At 39.5% G+C, this 20,392-nt stretch overlaps 2 protein-coding genes across 3 annotated transcripts in view; both read left to right on the top strand.

Annotated features, from left to right (window-relative positions):
• The window catches only part of LOC139814476 (uncharacterized), a 172,820-nt gene that overhangs the window by 91,971 nt on the left and 60,457 nt on the right, over positions 1–20,392 (top strand). The window lies entirely within an intron of this gene.
• Ftz-f1 (ftz transcription factor 1) overlaps positions 1–20,392 on the top strand; it is a 36,738-nt gene that overhangs the window by 12,013 nt on the left and 4,333 nt on the right. For both annotated transcript variants that reach the window (XM_071780736.1, XM_071780735.1), the window contains exon 2: positions 19,441–20,228. In XM_071780736.1, coding sequence (XP_071636837.1) covers positions 19,441–20,228 — 788 coding nt within the window. The remainder of the gene's footprint in view (positions 1–19,440; positions 20,229–20,392) is intronic.

Here is a 20,392-nt window from a genome sequence, read left to right as displayed (position 1 = left end):
ATTTCGTGTCCGATCGATTTCCATCCAGTTCTATCCATTAAAATTAAAGTTTCTCGAAATTTCATATATCTCTAATTACATATATTATATTTTATTTTTTTTCAAGATGGAGTACAGACATTTGTTCTAGAAACTTGAAAGTATGTTCATGAAGTTTTAGAGATTTCCTGAACCACTTTAAATAAGTGAAAAAGTGGTCGGACACATTGATGTTTGTACGAATAAGATGCCGTTTTTCACATTGTAGTGTAAGGGATAACAGAAACAAAGACGTTTGTAAAATCATTGTCCCTAGTTTTCAATGCAATCTTTATTTCTTTTGAAGACATTTTCGTTTTCGAATTAAAATTATAGAAATAACGAAAACACAAAATTCTTTTCCTTTGTTTCATAAACCTGGCAAATTTGTCAAATATTGTATGAATATTCTTTGTTGAGGTTTTGATTTAAGGCGTAATTATATTCTTTATGAAATATCGAACACCTAACGTTTCCGGAAATAGATATAACAATAGATATATTTTTAGCATTAATGCGGTATCACACTACGTGAAACCATTCTGTCTCGATACATTGGGTTTATTACTTTCCAGAAAAGAGGAAAACCCATTCGCGTCCAGCTTCTATTCGACATACGACTAAAAACAAATTTATCTTGCCAGCGCCCTTATTAGAATTTTAGCTCATAATCACTCGCCTCACACGGTCCGCATTGCATAATTAGAGTGTAGAAATTTGAAATAGGATGTGCTTTCTTACCTGTCCACGTGTAATACTCGCAGGTGAAAGTCTTTTGACGTGTAATACTCGCGGTTTCTATATACTAGACCGCCGAAATATATTTTTTCCGACACGCGGAGAAATTACAAATTACACGGACGCACTTTTATTCCTTCAAAGAAAATCAAGCTCGCGTGGACATTTGGAAAATACTTGCTAAGTAATTCTTTTGTACAGATCCGCCTTATTTAAAGGCATATCTAGGAAAGGTAAAAATATCAAGACTTGACACTCTGTTTGACGATTGTAAAATATAGAACTTCTGGATTCTCCGGATTGTAAGTTTTTGGACATTCATTATTCGAACGCTTTGCTGTTGGAACGCCCTATTATGTGAACAAGGACACCATTTATTAGGATATCTTTTCTTCTATTATTTTGTCAAAGCGAAAATTTGTTTCACTTTGCCGCATTGGTGGCACAGGACACATCGTCTTGGGTGGTTCAAAAGCGCTATTATCTTTAACCGAAACTTCGGAACTCAATTGGTTTATGCTGGGGGAAGAAGGGAAAAAAAATTTCTGTTCAAATTTGACTTATTTATAGAATTTTTCGTCTATACCATCAACCAATATAATTGGAAATCTAAAGCGCTTGGACGAAAAATTACGCGCGTTCTGTTAATTTTTTTTTGTCTCGGAGATATGTCGTGTCCCACGAGCATAAGGCACTTTGAAAGAGCGGCAGTCTTAATAAATGTTAATAAGTACGGAGGGTTGAAGGAACGAGCTCGCGCCTTGCCTCGTCATTTCGTGACCGCGCGCGTGAAAAAACGTTGTCATCGTCGTCGCCGCCGCTAATTTCGCATATCAGATGGAATCTGCACATAGGTGCACCGGCCTTTTATTTATAACCATGCGGATCTTGCACCTCGCAACGGAACGATCGGTCGCTCGCTCGCGGCGCATCGAAACCAGTTTGGTGAATACAAAAACGGTTCTTTTTCATCACTGAACCACGAGTATCTTCTACATTTCTGTGTTCAAGGCCGTGCAACCATTCACGTTCAAGGTCACTTCAACAACGATGCGGTTGTACGATGCGAGTATTCCGCGATCGGTTACTTTTCTAATTTGTCGAACGTGAACTTCAGCCTCCTAACAAGGTCGAGCTCCTTCTACGGAAATACAGCCGCTCTCGTGCTTTTCAACCGGATGATTATTGAACATCTTTCGGTCATCGTACGTCGCATCGATATTTGTTATTCTGTTTTATTCTTATTCGCAACGCTTGAACTATATCCTACTACCGATAACCTAAATTCTGCGAGAAAATTTCCTCCAAGATTTTCTGGTTGAAGAAAATTTTAAAATACATTCCACATCGGGATAAAAATGTCTTCATATTAAATTATTTCTCTTTTAATATCTTATCTTCGAGAAGTCTTTTAAAAAGAACTTCTCTCGTCTTTTAAAAAGATCAGAAGAAAATGTTTGAGACACATCGCTGCTGCTCATCTTTACAAGTTATCATCTTGTCCTATGCAGTGCAGTAGACAATTGAAAGATTAATTCTTCGAATATCAAACGTTATGTCAAATGGAGAAACTTTTCGTCCCTTCCTTCTTGACGCTTCTTGCCTGTCTCCATTATTAAACCTACTATGACCGTTCTCAGTTGATGTAGCAAAAAACATCGAGGTAACAATGGCTAATATGCCATTCACAACTTCATACTATTTTCTTTGCGTTGTCAGCCACGTGGGCGAAACAGCGTTAGTTTAACATGTAAAAATGGATTTTGGCAATTTGATTAGAGACTGCAGCTATATCGTTTCCCGTAAAACAGTAAAACAGATTCGGCGATTCGGATCGCAGTTCAGCAGCGACGTCGATCATAGCTCAGCGAGAGTCATAGAGTAATGAAGGTGGCGCAATCTTTTCGCGCGTGACTTAGGACAGTAGGGAAAAAACTAGGACGCGCGCGATGGTGAAGCGCGTCCATCTCTATTAATCGCGTATCATAAATATCAGATTGTCAGATTTTATAAAAAGTGGGACGGGTTTTGCAAACACCCCGCGGTGGGCGGACCTGTGGAAATCTCCGAAAATAGTACACGGATTCCACAATAGGGTTGAACGGTCATTTCTGGGAAACCGGCGCGACGCGGCGCAGGATAACAGAAACCGTGCGCGGCATGCGCCTTTAGAAACTCACGAATTTCATAATTATTGTATTATGTCGCAAGACGGTGTCTGTGTACCTGTGTACTCGTGTACCCGTTCGTCCGTCCGTCCATCCGTCCGTCCGCCCGCTCATTTGACTCCTACCTCCGCGCGGACACGCTCGCGCGTCACGCTGGTGAGAGAGAAAGGTTAGGTTGAGGCGGGAGATTGTGTAATCCCCTCGTTGAGCGAAGTCTCATCGTCTTCTTTTCTCCGAAGCTTTTACTTCTTTCTCGACTCACGCGGGCGCTCGTGCACGCGCGAGCGCCGCGAATTCGCAAGGAACGCACAGGAGGACCCGGGTCTTTCTCTCGGCCGCGCATATTACGTAAGTATTATTTTGTCGCGATAATAGCCGGTCGCGTATTAGCGTGTCATTAATTGAAATGCCTGATGTCTGGGAGCTGGACAGGTGCGCGCATGCGTTATCGCGCTCGCGTCGCTGCGCGCGGTCGCGTTTCGAATTTCTGTTCGGTTGCGCCGCGCCGTGTCACGGTACGAGTCCATTCGATTTCACGCCTCCTCATCGCACTCTGAACTTTGTTGTAGATCTTTTCTAGGTAACAACGCGAAGCGAATAGATGGATATTGCACCCTGAATTTCGCGTTTGATAACCCGCTTGTTTAATAAATGCTGGCAAAGATTTTTTTATTTGATCTAACTGGCTATCTTTATAATCGTCACGACAATATGACATTGATTTTGGTCAATTAATCGTCAAGACGTTTTGACCATGCATGAGTTTTGATCCTTCTCGATCGATGCAACTTTGATGCTAATATACATGTATAAGCATCCTATTTAAAATCACTATAAAGAATTTATTGCGAAAAATATTACCTCAGTCAGGATTCGAATTTTAATAAAAGCTCATTCTTTGTCTGTTTGATCTAAACTTCATCATTAACGCAGCAAGAACATATCAAGATCGCGTAATTAGGATTATCACAATTTTCACATACTGATTTTGATGTCTTTGGGCTTTTTAATCTTGACGCATAAAGATTTTCTGACTTCTTGTGCGCTGCTACTGATATAATGGTTACTCTCGATAACGATACAAGAGGATTTTTAAAATCCCAAGATAAATGCACTTACTCACTCGCCCAATGCAAGTGGTTTCCCTCTTTGTCCGCCATGCGGACAAAGTATTTCCGACGAATCTTTTCCAGAACACGAGCTCTTTTTTTCGCGCTCTTTCGCAACACGCGCGCGCGGGACAACTTCGCTAATGTCGCGTCGCGAGCATGTCGCCGTGTCACTCGGAGGGATCCCGAGCCCAGTGATTGGCCCGACCGTGGCGTGGGCGAGCGCGGTCACGTGGTCCCTCGTTAATTTTTATGGGGAGAATTTGACGTCACGCCGGACCAGTGGACCAGATTCTCCGAGTAGATTTCCCTTTCTTTTCGACGTGCGCGCACGCGAGCGTTGTACGCTCTCATCCTGGGTTCGGCGCACCAAGACTGTTTATCAATGCGAACTAGGCGCAAACCGGATATAGATTCGCATTCTTCGGGAGGTTCGCGCCGCCGCGCACCGGCCCGCGGCCGCGCGAATCGAGTCGTTTGACGCAAACGACCTACGAATACTTGAATGGACGACATAAATAGGCCCGCGATACTCTGTCACCGATGTTATCTGATGTGTACGTAAATAGAGCGAGAGATGAAGCCAATAGAGCGTATACCCGTAACAAGATATTGTTTTACTGTGCATTATTGCGCTCCAGTTTAAAAATCTATCCTACCGTCGATACGTGGATTTGATTATCCCGCCATCTTTAAGAAAATCAAAATGCACAACATCGAGGAATTGTTATTCTCAAATAATTTGTGAGACTAAATTCTCTAAAAAAATATAATTTTGTTTGTTACTTAAATGTTATTATTATTTTAAATCAACTATGAATAGTTAAATCCGTGAATTTTTTAACGTAAATGAGAGAGGAGATTCGATTAGCCGGACAAAGTAATTCTACGAAAATGGAACTTTTCCGGTATAGGCGTGCGCTGTGAAGTTGCGTAAATAGGCTGCGAGAATCGCGTGCGTCGATTTCTCTAATGATCGAGAATCAATAGAAATGCGTCTTCTTTGAACCGCATATTTATTAACTTCGCGTGACTGACTGAAGCTTTTTTTCCGTCATATTCGTTATATGCCACATCAATTTTTAAAGAGTTGTCATCAAACGCGTTTTTTTACACTGTCAAGTTTATATTCCTTGTAAAAGAAAAACAATATAAATGATAATGCATTGGTAATTTTAGCACAATCACATGGAGAATATATATTGTCACGTAGTTCTTCGTTGGTTTTACGCCTGAAGAATGTTAAGCATTTGTAATTCATTGCAATAAATGCATGCTGTGGTATTCAATTAGTGTCAGACTTAGGCAAACGCGCATGTAAAACTTTGATAACTCTATGAGACGAGACATGACAGGTTTACGGTAATTAAGCACGGCACTTGAGATCTTCAAAGTGTATTTATTAAGGATGTATATTACTTATGTCAAAATAGAGGGATAAAGCTGAAATTTACAGACATTATGCACTTATATATCCCAAAAACCTGTGTTAAATTTGCAATTGATTGTCTGACCCGTTTCTGAGATATTTGCTTTAAAAGTTACAGAAATTGTACATATATGTACATAGATATAGGGTAACTCGGGGGAATATGCCACACTTAAGAAAAATATGTTTTTTTTTCCTATTTCTCTTTCTTTTTGAGGTATCTTTGCATACTGGTCTTCTTTTTTCTTCTTTTATCTGTTATTTATATATGGTTTTAATGAAATATTTTGATTCTTTACTATTAAAAAGAAAGAAATACAAAAGTGTTGCAAAGTGGCATATTCCCCCCATGTGGGTAATATGCCACTTTGCAACACTTTTGTATTTCTTTATTTTTAAATTATTCGGAATGCAATTTTGCAAAATATTAAGTACGCAGCCTATAATATTCTTAGCGCATGAAATAAACGTGTTTATTCAACATTTTTCAATATTTTTTCATCACTTTTTCAACATTTTTTCAATATTTATACGGCAAAATATTTATTTATACTGTTTACAGCTTCCTAACCTACTAGCAGTATCCTGCTACTAGGTTAGGAAACTGGCATTTTACCCCTATCCAAGTAGTGGCATATTCCCCCAAGATGCAGTTTTATATTAAAATGAGCTTGTATTATACGATTGCCAGTAAAACGAATCGGCGACGTACTGAATACTTTCATCCTAACCAATATTAATAGAACGACAAGCTGATCGAGTTAAAAATAGTGTACTGCTTGAAGAATATCTTATATATAAAACACTAAGAAAATTCTAAAAAGCACGTTGTCATACTTGTTATACTGTACTTACCTCATCATAAAAACTATAATAATACTGACAGGAAGTAAGTAAAAACTTGGGCAAAACGTCAGATATAATATTTTTAACAATTTCACAGTATTTACAACAATGCTCCTAGCCGTAGCTTTGTTAAACATAACGAGTGGCATATTCCCCACACTGGCATATTCCCCCCATTGCAGTTACCCTACTCCCCATGTAAATATCATATTATGTATCTTTGCTCTTGTACAGTAAAAATGAATGAAATTTTTATGGTACAGGCACTTCTATGACATCGAGAATTGCAATTACGGTTTAAGTTTTTCTGTTAATATATTTTTTTTCAATTTTTTAATGATTTATTTAAACAATATCAAGTACAAAAATGGGACGCAATTACGATTTGTACGCTTTTTCTGTCCCAATTATAATATGCCGTTTATGAATAATTTCTGAGACTAGCTTTACACTGTTTAATCAAGAAAAGAAAATTATACTACATATGTATAGCTATACGTGAAACATCCTTAAAGGCGTAAAAGAAATAATGATTGTCGTTTTGTTTATTGCAATTAGTATATAATTCATGTCGAAATAAAACACCCGAGGCGGAATTCACAACCGGCATTGGTATACAAAAATTCAAAAGTGAACTAAAAAAGTAAGCAATGGCCTATAATAATTGACGGCATTGTCGTCAGTGGTTGAGCAATGGTAATAATGACACCAGTGGCAGTGGCAGTGTAGGAGGCATTGCATAGCATTGTTAAGGCAGTGCCCGATTTTTATTCGGCATTGACTCGGCAGTACGGCAGTGGTGTACAAAATTTTGGGTTGTAAATTTCCCCTCGAAAACACCATTTTAGAGAGTTTATACTTAATTTAATGAAAAAAGAGGTGTGATTATTTTATTACCATTTACATTAAATGTTCCTGTATTTACGCGACAAATAAAAATTTACGCAGATAAAAACCCATATAAAATCTGCAGCAGTAAACATTGTCCGAATATACTCGAGATGCATAAACTCTTTCGTCGTTGACTTCGATCAGAATAATCCTCTAATGTTAGGTCTATGATTTGGAGAGAAAGTATGCGAGTTCTATGGCCATCTTGTAGAATAGATCGAGGCACAGATTTTGGGGCGAACGGTTTTCTCGACCTCTCGCCTCGCAGATGTTGCGGAAATTTATCAGGCACGATAAATTTCGGCGTGTAAAGAGAAGAATTAAGGATAAGAGGAACGCATAATCGCGTGTAACTTCCGGATTCGCGATATCCAGACGCGATGCGGAGTAAACGCGGCATGATTGGTCGCAATGGCAATTCTTGTTCGTCTCCCTGTGACCGGCAGTTCGAGCGTAAATTCCATCAGTGTCACGGTTCGGCCGTGCATATTCGCCGATTGCGACCGATCGAATCACCCCGTATATCTATACGTTAGGGCCCGCCGCCCACGCGAATCGTTACCACCCACTCGGTGGCCACCGAGAATTGCTGTTGAATCCCCGTACAATTGCGTCATACTTTTAACCCTTCGAGCAATGGCGTAACCTAGACGGACACGGAATCAAAACTAAGATCCCTGCACAAAATAATAAGAAAACTAGTTAATTGGAATAATTAATATTTCGATCATTTTGCTCGTGATGACGCGAAGATGAATTTCTATGTAATTTATTCGTTAAAGAAGACTGAAATTTACAAATGCGTATGTCTGACCCGTCCAAGTTTATCTCTCTTTTCCGTTTTGCACCCGCATAACGCCTGCTGGTTTGCATATCTCTGTTGCAACAAAGTGCACTTATTCAATTGATGCAATATATATTTTTGATACTTTCTGTTATAGCGATCGATTTATTCCCCAACCGATTGCTGTCTCGGATTGTTATGAAAATCGTCTGGATTTCCGTAAACATTTATATTTAAATATTGTCGTTTTTTATCAATAGCCTGCAAATCTCTATGTTCGGGTTTTCCAAAATAATAGAAAGTGGCAGAACAGATTCTTTCAGTGAAATTTTCAAGCTCAGTTTTATGAATTTTGAACGAAGTGGATTTTCCAATTGTGGGGCTTTATTTTTGGTCCAAGATGAGGCGAAGAAAAATTCGATATATTACCTTTGGATAATATACGTACACGATGGCTATCATGGCTATCGCGTCTGAAAGCGAGAACGTTTCAGAAGGTTGAAAGGGAAACAAGAACGTTGCACACACGTGCGCCAGCGTGATCCGCGTGCTAAGCTACGCGTGCGAGGCACATTGCTTTGCCAATGCGATCCGCGAATTGGGTTATTTCGAAAGTGTATAAACATTCGAACATAAACAGCGTGGAGGAACATTGCGATACCAATAAGAATATAACAATCGCTAATGCTAATACTCCGATGATCGCGAACGAAATTTCGCTAGTTTTGTTTTGTTGTTGTGATTCGTTAACGATACATAATACAGTTTGTTTTATTAATGGCAAGTTGTTTAATTTTAGTCAACAAGAGCTATTGAATCTCGCATGTATCATGCGATCGTAGTCTTGCGAAATTAACGATGAAGCAATTATTAAAAGAATTTGCCAATACGATGAAATGTTGTCAGTAATCTTCTTCTAAATAAGTTTAGATAAAATTATATAGTACCTGGAGTTTCAATAAAAGTTTGTGACAATAATTTAGATAAATATAATGTATATAAATTCTGAGATTCATGTTCTATTAAAATACGCTTTGAAGCATTTTTTATTATACTATATATGATTCTTATTTGAGATATTTTAACCTTCCGTCACCACCGTTATTTTTACTGTTTTCGTTGCCCCCTGGGTCCATTTTGTCCAGCCTGCCGGATCTTGGCGTCCCTTGGCGAGTGAGTTCTCATTACTAACACCTTTTTTTAGGTAGGGGAGCCAGACCTCGCCCTCTCTTTATCTCGGAAATATATGATGAGCTCAAAATTTCGCTTGTGCCCAAAAAGACCCAGGGGGGGTGACAGAGGGTTAATATTTTTTTTATAATTTTAATATTACACACAGACACACACACACACACGCGCGCGCGCACGTGTTCGGATTGAATAATAATAACAAATTATTTACCCCGTAAATCTCTGTCAAAGGTACAATTTTGTCTTGATTCAAAGTGGCCAACGGTTGCACTTACGGCAGAATATGAAGAGATTGAATATTTAGAGAATAAAATTACCTATAAAATGAAATTTTTGTGATCATCATCGGATTAATACTTTCTGAGATATGACTGATCAAAGTTACGATATCGAACAAAGAAAAATTTTTTGTCACATAGCTGTCATAATTCGAATTTATCGATAAAAGAATGTTTGACCCCAGAAATAGCTTTCCTATTATATATAGTTAAGTCTTGAATTTTTGGGGATTTTTTATTTAATGCTGAAGTATCGATATTAAATTTGCAACTAACCGGAGCAACTTACGAATTCGCCGAGAGTCACTTTCTGATCGCGCGACTTTGGGCGCCACTCACGCCTAAGCTATTGATTTTATAGAAATGCCTTCAGGAACTTTTTTATAGGAAATTTAATTCTCTACAAAATTGTTTATGTGCAATTTTGCTGTATCGCGAACGGTTTTCGCAGCGTTTCGAGTAAACGGTCAAAAGGGGCCAATTTTTTATGGTTTTTATTTTTTTTGCAAAAATGAGCGGAGTTGACGAACCACAAAATTGATATGTTTTTATCAGTGCCATTTACTACCGAATGGCATATAAATTAAGAGTCTGAATTCAAATTCGATTTAAGCCCCAAATAAATAACCCGTAACTTGACTGGCCTATAAAGCCAACTGCAATTACAATACAAATTTTCTCGCATATAATGAGATAGAAACATCATGATTGATATTTATGGGAAACAAACAATTATACGAATCTGTAGGGAAACATTAGTGCCAGTTTCTTTTCTCGTTAGATGAAAGAGGGTTAGCTCGAGGGTCGAAAGCGTAGATCCACGCCTAGATCCGTGTCGCGTCGGGTTTGCCGTCGCCGCACCGCGGCCACGTCACGAAGGACCGGGTCCATGTCACGAAACGGAGTAAGAGAGAAAGAAAGAAAGAGATATAGGGGGAATCGCAAAAATACGTATACATGCATGTATTCATGCTTACGCTGAGGGAGCGCGCGAATTGGCGCGTCTTTGCTCAGCCGGCCGAAACAAAATCGCGGAGCCGCAGGATGATGGTATGGCTGCGTTGCGCGCTTGACTCCACGCAGTATCTATTCTATAGTATCGCGCGGGGCCAACTTTGAACGCGGGGGAACGGGGGGAACCGACGGCGCAAGAGAAGGAGAAGAGCGCGAGAGAGAATTGTGAGAGCGAGAGAGGGTGCACAGGGTGGCGGAGGCGGTAATGTGGAGCGGGTGAAGGAGCGACGAGGGGGGGTTTATACGCGGTGGTAGTATACCGTGAAGTCGGGAGGGGCAGGAAGGGGCCGCGGAGAGGAGACGAAGGGGGAGGACTACGTCGGCGTGCAGGGCGACACAGGCAGAAGTGGACGGGCAAAAGCGATTCAACCTCCTTTCACTTTCAACGAGCGCGCTCGCTCGCTCGCTGGTTCGTTCGTTTCGTATGTTTCGTTCGCTCACACTCGTGCTCGTTCGCCGTTTTATGCGACCGTCCCGCGTACGAAAATAGGCAACGCCGCCGTTTTCGCCAGGCGACCGGGCCTTCTCGGTGCCCCGCGAGAGAGTTCAGAAGCGACGAGCGCCGCGACCGAAATCCCCTTGATGACGGTACGCGAGGGTGGCGTCGTGATGCTGCCCTCGTGGCCGCTTAATTTCACGGTGCTGAGAAATGATCAAGAAAATGAGTGAAAGAGCTCGTGATTGCAAGGGAGCTTCTTAGATAGCGAGATGGCTCGGTAGCTTATTATAGATATCTGTAGTGTCATCAGAAACAATGAGAGTTAGTTCCATCTGACAAAAGAGGGTTTTAGTATCGAGATCGTGCCTCGCAGATGGGCATGCGGCATATCTCCAGATTTGTTCCCCTTATAAGTATTCACAGATCTTTTCTCGATGTCGACTTTTTAATTACCGATACTGATAATCAGATGTAGCTTTAAAACCAAGAGACGCCTGCCTGATTTGGGGCTGTCCGCATTAACGTATAAATAATTCCAAGGAAATCAAAGGTCGTGCGGTATGCACTTATAAGGTTTCATATTATTGCACGCAGAGGTGTACTAATACCCCTGCAAAATAGATGTGGGGTATCTCTGTAACTAGACTGAGGAAGATTGTATATAGGATTAAGTATCTTACAAGTACATTCGAATCTGTTGGCGTAGTTTCGAACTCTCTATAATTACTTCGAAAAATAAAAGCACTACTTTCAAGTAGACTCAAATCTGAACGAAATAGGTTTAAACCTCGGTTCAAACTCTCTACAAATTAACCAAAAACAAGAATATTAGGACCAATAAGGGTCTTGGCACATATAGACAAACTTAAGCAGTAAGCAAATTGACCAATCACAGTCAAGTATTCTCGAAAACTTAAGATAGCTAAAGTTCTTCTGTGTACCATGACCCTTACTTCTAAGTGGACTCGAACATGGATCAAATACGTTCAAACCGTTAATAAGTACTTTATAAAAAATTTTATGTTCCTTCGAATTAAAATGTTTGTACAAAGCGATAATTATTTTAATACATTATTTTTTGATAATTATAAATATTAAATTATTCATTGTTGAAATTAAATATAATAAAAATATGATTAAAAATTTAGAATAAAAGTTATTAAAAATTTTTACATATTCTTTAAACTAACAACTTTATTCGAGAGGTGGAACTTGATTGACCACGTCGTCAATTGTCTGATTTAATATAAAAATTTCTGATTGGCTGGTCTAGTGGAAAAATTCCAAGCACCGGTCACTGTGAGTGGCTGTAGTCAATCGCAACGTGGTCAAACAGGACGCTCCCGAGTTTGAATGTTACTTGTAAAAGATTCGATTCTTTATGATAGACACTACCTAAAAGTACATTTTGAATCTTCCAGGTATTAATTCTAAAAATCAATTTATTTCTTATAAATATTACTCGAATTCTAGAAAATAAAATTTGATTATTGGATTTACATATTGAACTTGAGCCCATCCCTAATTGTAACATTTAATACATCTAAGCTAATATAACGATTTTTCTCGCGATACCGATTTTCTAAAAGTTTTCTCTCAAACAATTTCGGACGTTTGAAAATTCCATCTTCAACAGATGAGTACAACGGTCGAATAAACAATGTTAGAAGCGACTGCAAAAGGATCTAAGATTTTCTCTTCAAACAGGGTTGATTATTTCAAGATTTTGCTTGCTAACTGTAATTATTAAGTTAATAGTTGGAATTAATATTTACGGTCGTCAAATTTTACGTCTTTACGATATAGCGTATAATTTCATACATAATACTTCGTATCTCGTAATAATTTTGGTATAATAAGACATAATGTCGCTCTTTATATCTGTCAAAACATTACAAAATTATAATTTAACGCACACACACACACACACACGTACACACACACACACACGTGTGCGCGCGCGCACACGGGATGATTCAAAACAATCCTATTGTCCCCCAAATGTCAGATTCCTGACTCGATTTCAAAACGACTTTACCTGTAGTATTTTCGCCGAAGTTTAGTTTTCGAGTTACAAAAGGAAACAGTTACCTTTTTTATTATGGATTAGGTACGGGCCGGGTACGGGAGGTAAGTAGGGGCGGCGCGACTCGAAATTCGTTAGCGTGCAATTCGCTCATTGGCAGAGATAACAGCATTGCATATCGACAATTTTTTGTCGCGTTGATGATGATCTGCTCGCGGAGGCGAAGAATGAAGCGCTTATTGCGATCAGCTGTCGCGCCGCTTCTGCCTACCTTCTGTATTTGGCCCGTAATAAGATAACTATTACTTTTTATAACTCGAAAACTAAGCTTCGGCGAAAGTTTTGCTACAGAAAAAATTGTCTCAGAATCGAGTCAAGAATCTGACGTTTGCAGAACAATAGATTGTTCTGAATCACCCTGTATACATACAATATTTTAATTTTAATTTAATTTAAAGAGACATGCCAACGAAAATTCTGCAAAGTATTAAAATTTTAAATTTTAATATTTTACGTGGATGTTAACGTAATCACAATTGGATGGGAAAATAAATGTAAAATATTAAAACATCTGTGCAACAAATACATCAATTATCGTCATCGTGATATCAATGCATTTAGAAAATTTTGAATTCTTTAATATACTCTGCAGCTTTTGCTATAGCGATTTTAATTAAGAGAGATAAGTATTGCTAAATTACGCTCAGAAAAATCCGGAAGAGAATACATTTCTTTCGCGGTTTGTTATACTTTTATATACACTGCGAGGGAGAATTTTACAACCAAAAATTTTGTACACCACCGCCATATACTGCCGAGCCAATGCCGAATAAAATTCAGACACTGCCTTAGCAATCTATATTGCAATGCCTTCTGCATTGCTACTGCCACCAGTCATTATTACCACTTTCCGACCGCTGACGACAATGGCGTCAAATATTAGGCCACTGCTTATTTTTTTCAGTCCACTGCTGAATTTTTATACACTAATGCCAGCTGTGAATGCTCCCTCGATACACTGTTAAACATTAAAGGATAAAATTTAAACCAAGGCCTTGAGTTAAATAACACTTTGTTATTTTTAACTACTATATGTGTCGAAATTTATTTTAACACAAAACAGTATTATTTCAACTTTCATTGGTTTAGTTAAATTAACGACATATTGAGTAGGAGCAGTGGCGACCTATAGGAATGGATCTATAGAAATGACTCCAATTGAGTATAATTTGACACTAAGAATTTAACAGTGTATACTTGGGGCGAAAGAGGTGCTATCACATCTCTTATAGCGACTCGCGAATACAAGTCTGTGCGAAAATCTCTTTGGAAATTAATCGCCCCGAAGTTGTAAATGCTTTCCGGGCCATGTTTCTAGAGGATGTCCCGATTGCGCGGTGGGTCATTCGACGCGAGTAAAAAGCGTAAAAACATCATGCTCACGAGAGAGCTTCCTGCGTGCTAATCGACAATTACAGATTACTCGAACGATTACCATTACACTTATTTTCTTCGCACCATTGGCGGTTACAGGCCGACATGGGGGGGGGGGGGAGAACACGATAACTAGGGCCCCTTGATTTGACTGTGGTTTCTGGTAGTATTTTTTACGCTGAACAAAAAATTATATAGGTCTTATAGGGCTAACTGCTTTAGTTTTCGAGATATGCAGTATTAAAGCTCAAAATAAATATAATATAAATCTTTACTTTTTTAAATTGGTAATTATGCATAAAAGGGACACCCTCACTTAGGAGGGTGACGTTGACAATATACACTTTTCACGCGAACCGAGGTTCACCTCCACCTCCCCCCTGCTTTCGGGGGAGGTGCAGTAGTTCCTCTCCCACTTACGTGTGTACTGTTTATACACACACAATTGAAGTATTATTTAAAAATTTATATTAACTTTCCACGCATGAAAAGTTTATGCATACACTTTTCACGCGAACCGAGGTTCACCTCCACCTCCCCCCTGCTTCCAGGGGAGGTGCGGTAGTTTCTTCCTCGCTTACGTGTGTACTGTTTATACACACACAATTGAAGTATTATTTAAAAATTTATATTAACTTTCCACGCATGAAAAGTTTATGCATACACTTTTCACGTGAACCGAGGTTCACCCCTACCTCCCCCCCGCTTACGTGTGTACTGTTTATACACACACAATTGTGTGTGAAGTATTATTTAAAAATTCATATTAACTTTCCACGCATGAAAAGTTCACGCATACACTTTTCACGCGAACCGATGTTCATCCCCACCTCCCCCCTGTTTTCGGGGGAGGTGAGGTAGCCCCTCCCCCGCTTACGTGTGTACTGTTTATACACACACAATTGAAGTATTATTTAAATTTATATTATATTTATTTTGAGCTTTAATACTGCATATCTCGAAAACTAAAGCAGTTAGCCCTATAAGACCTATATAATTTTTTGTTCAGCGTAAAAAATACTACCAGAAACCACAGTCAAATCAAGGGGCCCTAGTTATCGTGTTTGTGCCGACATGGGTGTGGTGTACGCTGTTCAAACCACATGTACGTCGCTTCTGGCCAATCAGTTGTTCTCCAAAGTCGCGCATACTTGAAGATTCATTCTTCGTCGTTTGCGATTCAAACTGAGCCGCGGCATTTGTCGAGTCTTTTAAATATCGAACCATCAATATCGAATCTCTTGAAAGATTCGAAAGGTGTCAAGCAATTGTATCAAGTAATTGTAATTTTAAAAGCGTGTTCAAGGATATGATTTCCGCTTCGTGAAAGAAGCAAAACCGTGATATATGTACACTCTGAAATCAATCTTATAAATTTCTAGAAAATTTACGACGTTCTTTAATATACTTAGGCTTTTTTGGCATTTGATCTTAGATCTTAAGTTTCTAATCAACGTTTACATTTAAAAATTTTATCGAGATAAATTCTTGAATTTAAATGATGAACAATATTTATGCACTTATTTGTTGTAGATTCTTTCGACAGCATGTAATTCAAAAGTTACTGACGACTTCTCGGCGTACTCGAAGAAAAATTGCAATATAGCTGGGAATTCATAAAATCCCAAGTTTGCGTCACGTGTTAAATTCCGCGTATATTCCCGACGCTGCGCCTATATACGCAAACAGTTTTCGAAACAACCTGAGAAACGAGACTCGATCAATCTCGCGCGGCAGATGGCTCGTTATCAGCGGCCAGTTTGAAAAAGCCAGTACGCGCGGCTCTACGGCTTTAGACGCGTTTATTCGCGACAGCAGGCTGTAGAACGCGGGAAACGCGCCGTGGGATATGTGCCGAACACGATGATTTTGCGCAGTGCTCGCGCGCGCGCGTGTTGATTGCCGCCGCGCGTATATATACATACAACAGAAATAGCAAGCGGCGTACTCTCACGCTTTTGTCCTACTTATCCGGCGATTAGCTGTGACTTCCGCTTTCGTCCGACTCGGAAGACTACGCTTCCCCAAGGTTGCTTCGTTCGATCGCGCGCGCTAAAGAGATTTTTCTTTAGAATTAAACCGAACAACGAACAACACTGATCACTGCTTTCAGGCCGCTTTTTGCGTTCAGAATTTAGGGTCGCTTTACGTCGGAAAATCTCCAGTCCTTCGATCATTTCCGATCGTAACTTTTCAATGCCATCAACGTATATTTTTTTCGAAACTTATGTAAAATTATGTTTTTCAGATATTCACCCATAATTCTGAGGTAAAGTTTAATTTAATTAAATTAAATGAGGAACCAAGCTCCCTCCTATATATCAAATACTGTAAAGTGATTAAGGGCCAATAAATGAGCAAAAAAGTTAAAAAATTAAATTAATATATAGAGTGTCCCATTTAAAACAGTACGGTCGAATATCTCATAAAGGAGGGAGTTGATAAAAAAGTATGTTAGATGAAAGTTGGGTAAAGTGTATAAAAGATCAAACCTCACCGATTTTGTCACCACTTAAATATATTGTAGGGGAGGTCTTTCTGAGTAATTCTATATAAGAAAAAAGTGGGGGACGGCATTGGTTTAGAAGAAATAGCAAATTAAAGTTTCACAATTTTAATACTTTTTTTAGGCATTATAAAGTAACATTAGTTCTAAGAGAAATAAATTGCTGATATATATGTATAGACACACTGAGAAAAAAATATTGAAATCCAAAAAAATAATTATTAGGTATGACTCCTAACAGCTTTATTTTGCTAAATATGATACACATACCTATTTATTTAGGAATTAGATATTTTTACTTAATTTAAATAAAAATATATAATTTTAAATAAACATGTGTATTATATTAAGTAAATAAAGCTGTTAGGAGCCATACAACCAGGACAATGCGATGGAAACATTTAAGAAGTTGAAACAGATTTACAAAGATCAAGTTCTATCCCGGGCACAATTTTTAGGTGGCGGTAAAATTGTGAAGATGGATTCTGGAGTGGACTACCAATGACATAAACAATTTGGTGATTCAAATTTAATTTAATTGATCGCCAATTATTTTCACTGTCAACTTTTTAAATGTTTCTGTCGCGATATCCTGAAATTTGACACAGAATTTTCTGTGTCAAAGTTCGCATAACACTGCTCGATTTTCTTGTGTTCCATTTTCATGACACGTCACCCAAACATACAGTTATACCTTATACCTGTTAAACAAATGATTGTAGAATCACATGTGTTGTTAATGTTATCAAATTAAAATTTTAACTGTAGGTAGAGTATAAATGTAGCTCTCGGTCTACTGCAGTCTCGTTTTTACAGTGTTACAAGTTGTTGAGATAAAAAATTCAGTCTCATTACTTTTCAGACAGACTATATACATATTGATTTAGTACACACTAATAGTTTTAATTATTATAATGAAACTGCGTGCGGGAATATCTCATTCCTGCACAGCCTCGAGTGAGAAATCTCTCGCGCGTGCGGAATCGGCCATCCGTCGCCAGATGGCGCGCGCGCAATAGGCCACTTTCCACCCACTTTGTAATATAAAATAGGGTGTGTAACAAGTGCGGGAAGTTGAGAATTGGACACGAGTGCGGAGTGGACGCACGAGCCGAAGGCGAGCCCACCATGTTGAGCCGTTGCCGCGTTAGCGCTAAAACCATGCCTAATATTCGCCGAATATTCAGTTATTTGGCACATGACCTTGCCTAATATTTGTATTCGGTATTCGGTCGAACTATATTCGTTGCAATTCTAATTTGTTGTATCTTCTGAACCAATACCGTCCCCCACTTTTTTCTTACGTAGAATTACTCAGAAAGATCTCCCCTATAACATATTTAAGTGGCGATAAAATCGGTGAGGTTTGACCTTTTATACACATTTACCGAAAATTTTATGGTTTGAATAAATGATATATCTTATTAGATTTTGGAATTATTTATTTAAAAAATAGGGGTTTTCATTTAAAAAGCTTAACTTGGGCTCTACCGGACCCAATACGGGCCCCAAATCAAAATCTAATAAGATCGTCTATTGGCCCTCTTCGAATCCTACAACTTTCATCTGACACATTTTTTTCATCAATTCCATCCTTTATAAGTTATTTGACGGTATTATATTAAATAAGACACCTGTATTAACTTCAATACAATAATAAACGTTTCAATTACACCGAGTCTTTATCAACCAAATAGGAAAATTCTAAATTTAAAACTAAATCCGAATAGAGAACGATAAATAAACAATTAATTTAATTAAATCTTTGCTGAGGAAAAATATTTTTATTATCAAAAAGAGCGATACGTCGAACCGTTCAGAATCGTAAAATTTGCACTAAATGTATATAAGGAGACAAATGAAGGGCACAGACAGAGGGAAAACGATCAAAGTCCACTTTTTGTCGAAATTGACCTGATCATGCTATCTTATGACATTTTCAAAGAACTTTCATAATTTTTATCTTTTTGATCAAAATCAGTTACAATTCATTTTGGAAATAAGACCGAAAGATCATAGTCCACATGCTTGTGAAAGAATTATCGGAGTCCAACATACAATGTAAACGCTAAGTAAAATATGCATTCCAATATTCACTGCCAGTACTTTTTTTAAATAGCTTTCTAAAGTTTCTAAGATATCTGATGTCTTGAAATAAAAAATTACGTTTTTCTCGAAATTACTCTGGATAGACATTGATCATTTTTCTCCTGTACCCCCTTCAAATACATATAATAAATACAATTAAATATCTACTGAGAACATTTAACAATACTTATAATCACGGTCTTGCTTAAGACATCGATTCTTACATCGATTTCTTTGACGCCTGAATATGATGTTCCATTTCCTACATTCCCTGAGAAATCAAGTGCGACTCGCGGCCTTCGGGCGGTATCGAACAGCGCGTAGACCAGCGGAAAAATCCATTCAAGGATAAGAAAACGCTCCGTACATTGCGGCTCTTATGCGTTAATTAAAGGTTTAAGAATAAATAGCGAGGGAAACCCCCTGCTAAACGTGATACACACGCGCCGCGCTGAATCAGCAATTCTCCCTGTTGTTCCAGCCGTACGGGCAGACAGAATGCGAGGCGGTAGGAACAAATTTGGGCCCATGTACAAGAGGGACCGGGCGCGGAAGCTGCAACTGATACGTCAACGGCAACTGGCGATCCAGACGATACGCGGCAGCCTCGGAGACCCGACCGGCTATTCGTCCGCGGTCGCGCCCTTGATGCACATCAAGCAGGAGATCCAAATACCTCAAGTCTCGAGTCTGACCTCGTCGCCAGACTCGAGCCCGTCCCCCGCGACCGTGGCCGCGGGCCTGGTCACGACGCAAGCCGGCGGCAGCGGGGCCGGTCAGCACCAGCTGATCGCGCCATCCAGTCAACCCAACATCGGTACCAGTGGCGGCGGTGGCAGTGGCGGTGGTGGCGGCGGTGGTGGTGGCGGTGGCGGTGGTGGAGCCGGTGGAGGTAGCGGCAGTGGCGGAGGCGGCGGAAATCACCTGCACAATCTCAATCCGGGTCTGGACAGTAAACTCTGGGCCGCGAACTCCACCACCCCCGGCACGAAGGTCTTCAACTTCGGCGAACAATCCGCCCAGCCGCATGGCGGGGTGCCGAGCTACGCGCCCAACCCCCCCGTCGCTCTCAAGAGCCCGATGATAAGGGAGTTTTTATTGTCGATCGACGACCGCGAGTGGCAGTCGTCTCTCTTCGGACTGTTGCAAAACCAAACGTATAATCAGTGTGAAGTGGACTTGTTCGAATTAATGTGTAAAGTGCTCGATCAGAATTTGTTTTCGCAGGTAGACTGGGCTAGAAACTCGACGTTCTTCAAAGATCTCAAAGTGAGTATCTCGGGCATCTAGACCGCCGCGGGTCTTTTCTAGAACGACGAACGTCTTCTGTCCCTTTTTTCCCTCCTTTCCTCCATCATCGCACGAATTCGAAATTGTTGCCTTTTTCCACGATATTTTTGATACAAAAGTGAACGAGAGAGGCGTCAACATGT

The sequence above is a fragment of the Temnothorax longispinosus genome, chromosome 6 (genome assembly GCF_030848805.1).
Source record: "Temnothorax longispinosus isolate EJ_2023e chromosome 6, Tlon_JGU_v1, whole genome shotgun sequence".
Taxonomy (NCBI): domain Eukaryota; kingdom Metazoa; phylum Arthropoda; class Insecta; order Hymenoptera; family Formicidae; genus Temnothorax; species Temnothorax longispinosus.
The sequence above is the reverse complement of the archived record's forward strand: the minus strand, read 5'-3'. Positions and strand labels throughout refer to the sequence as shown.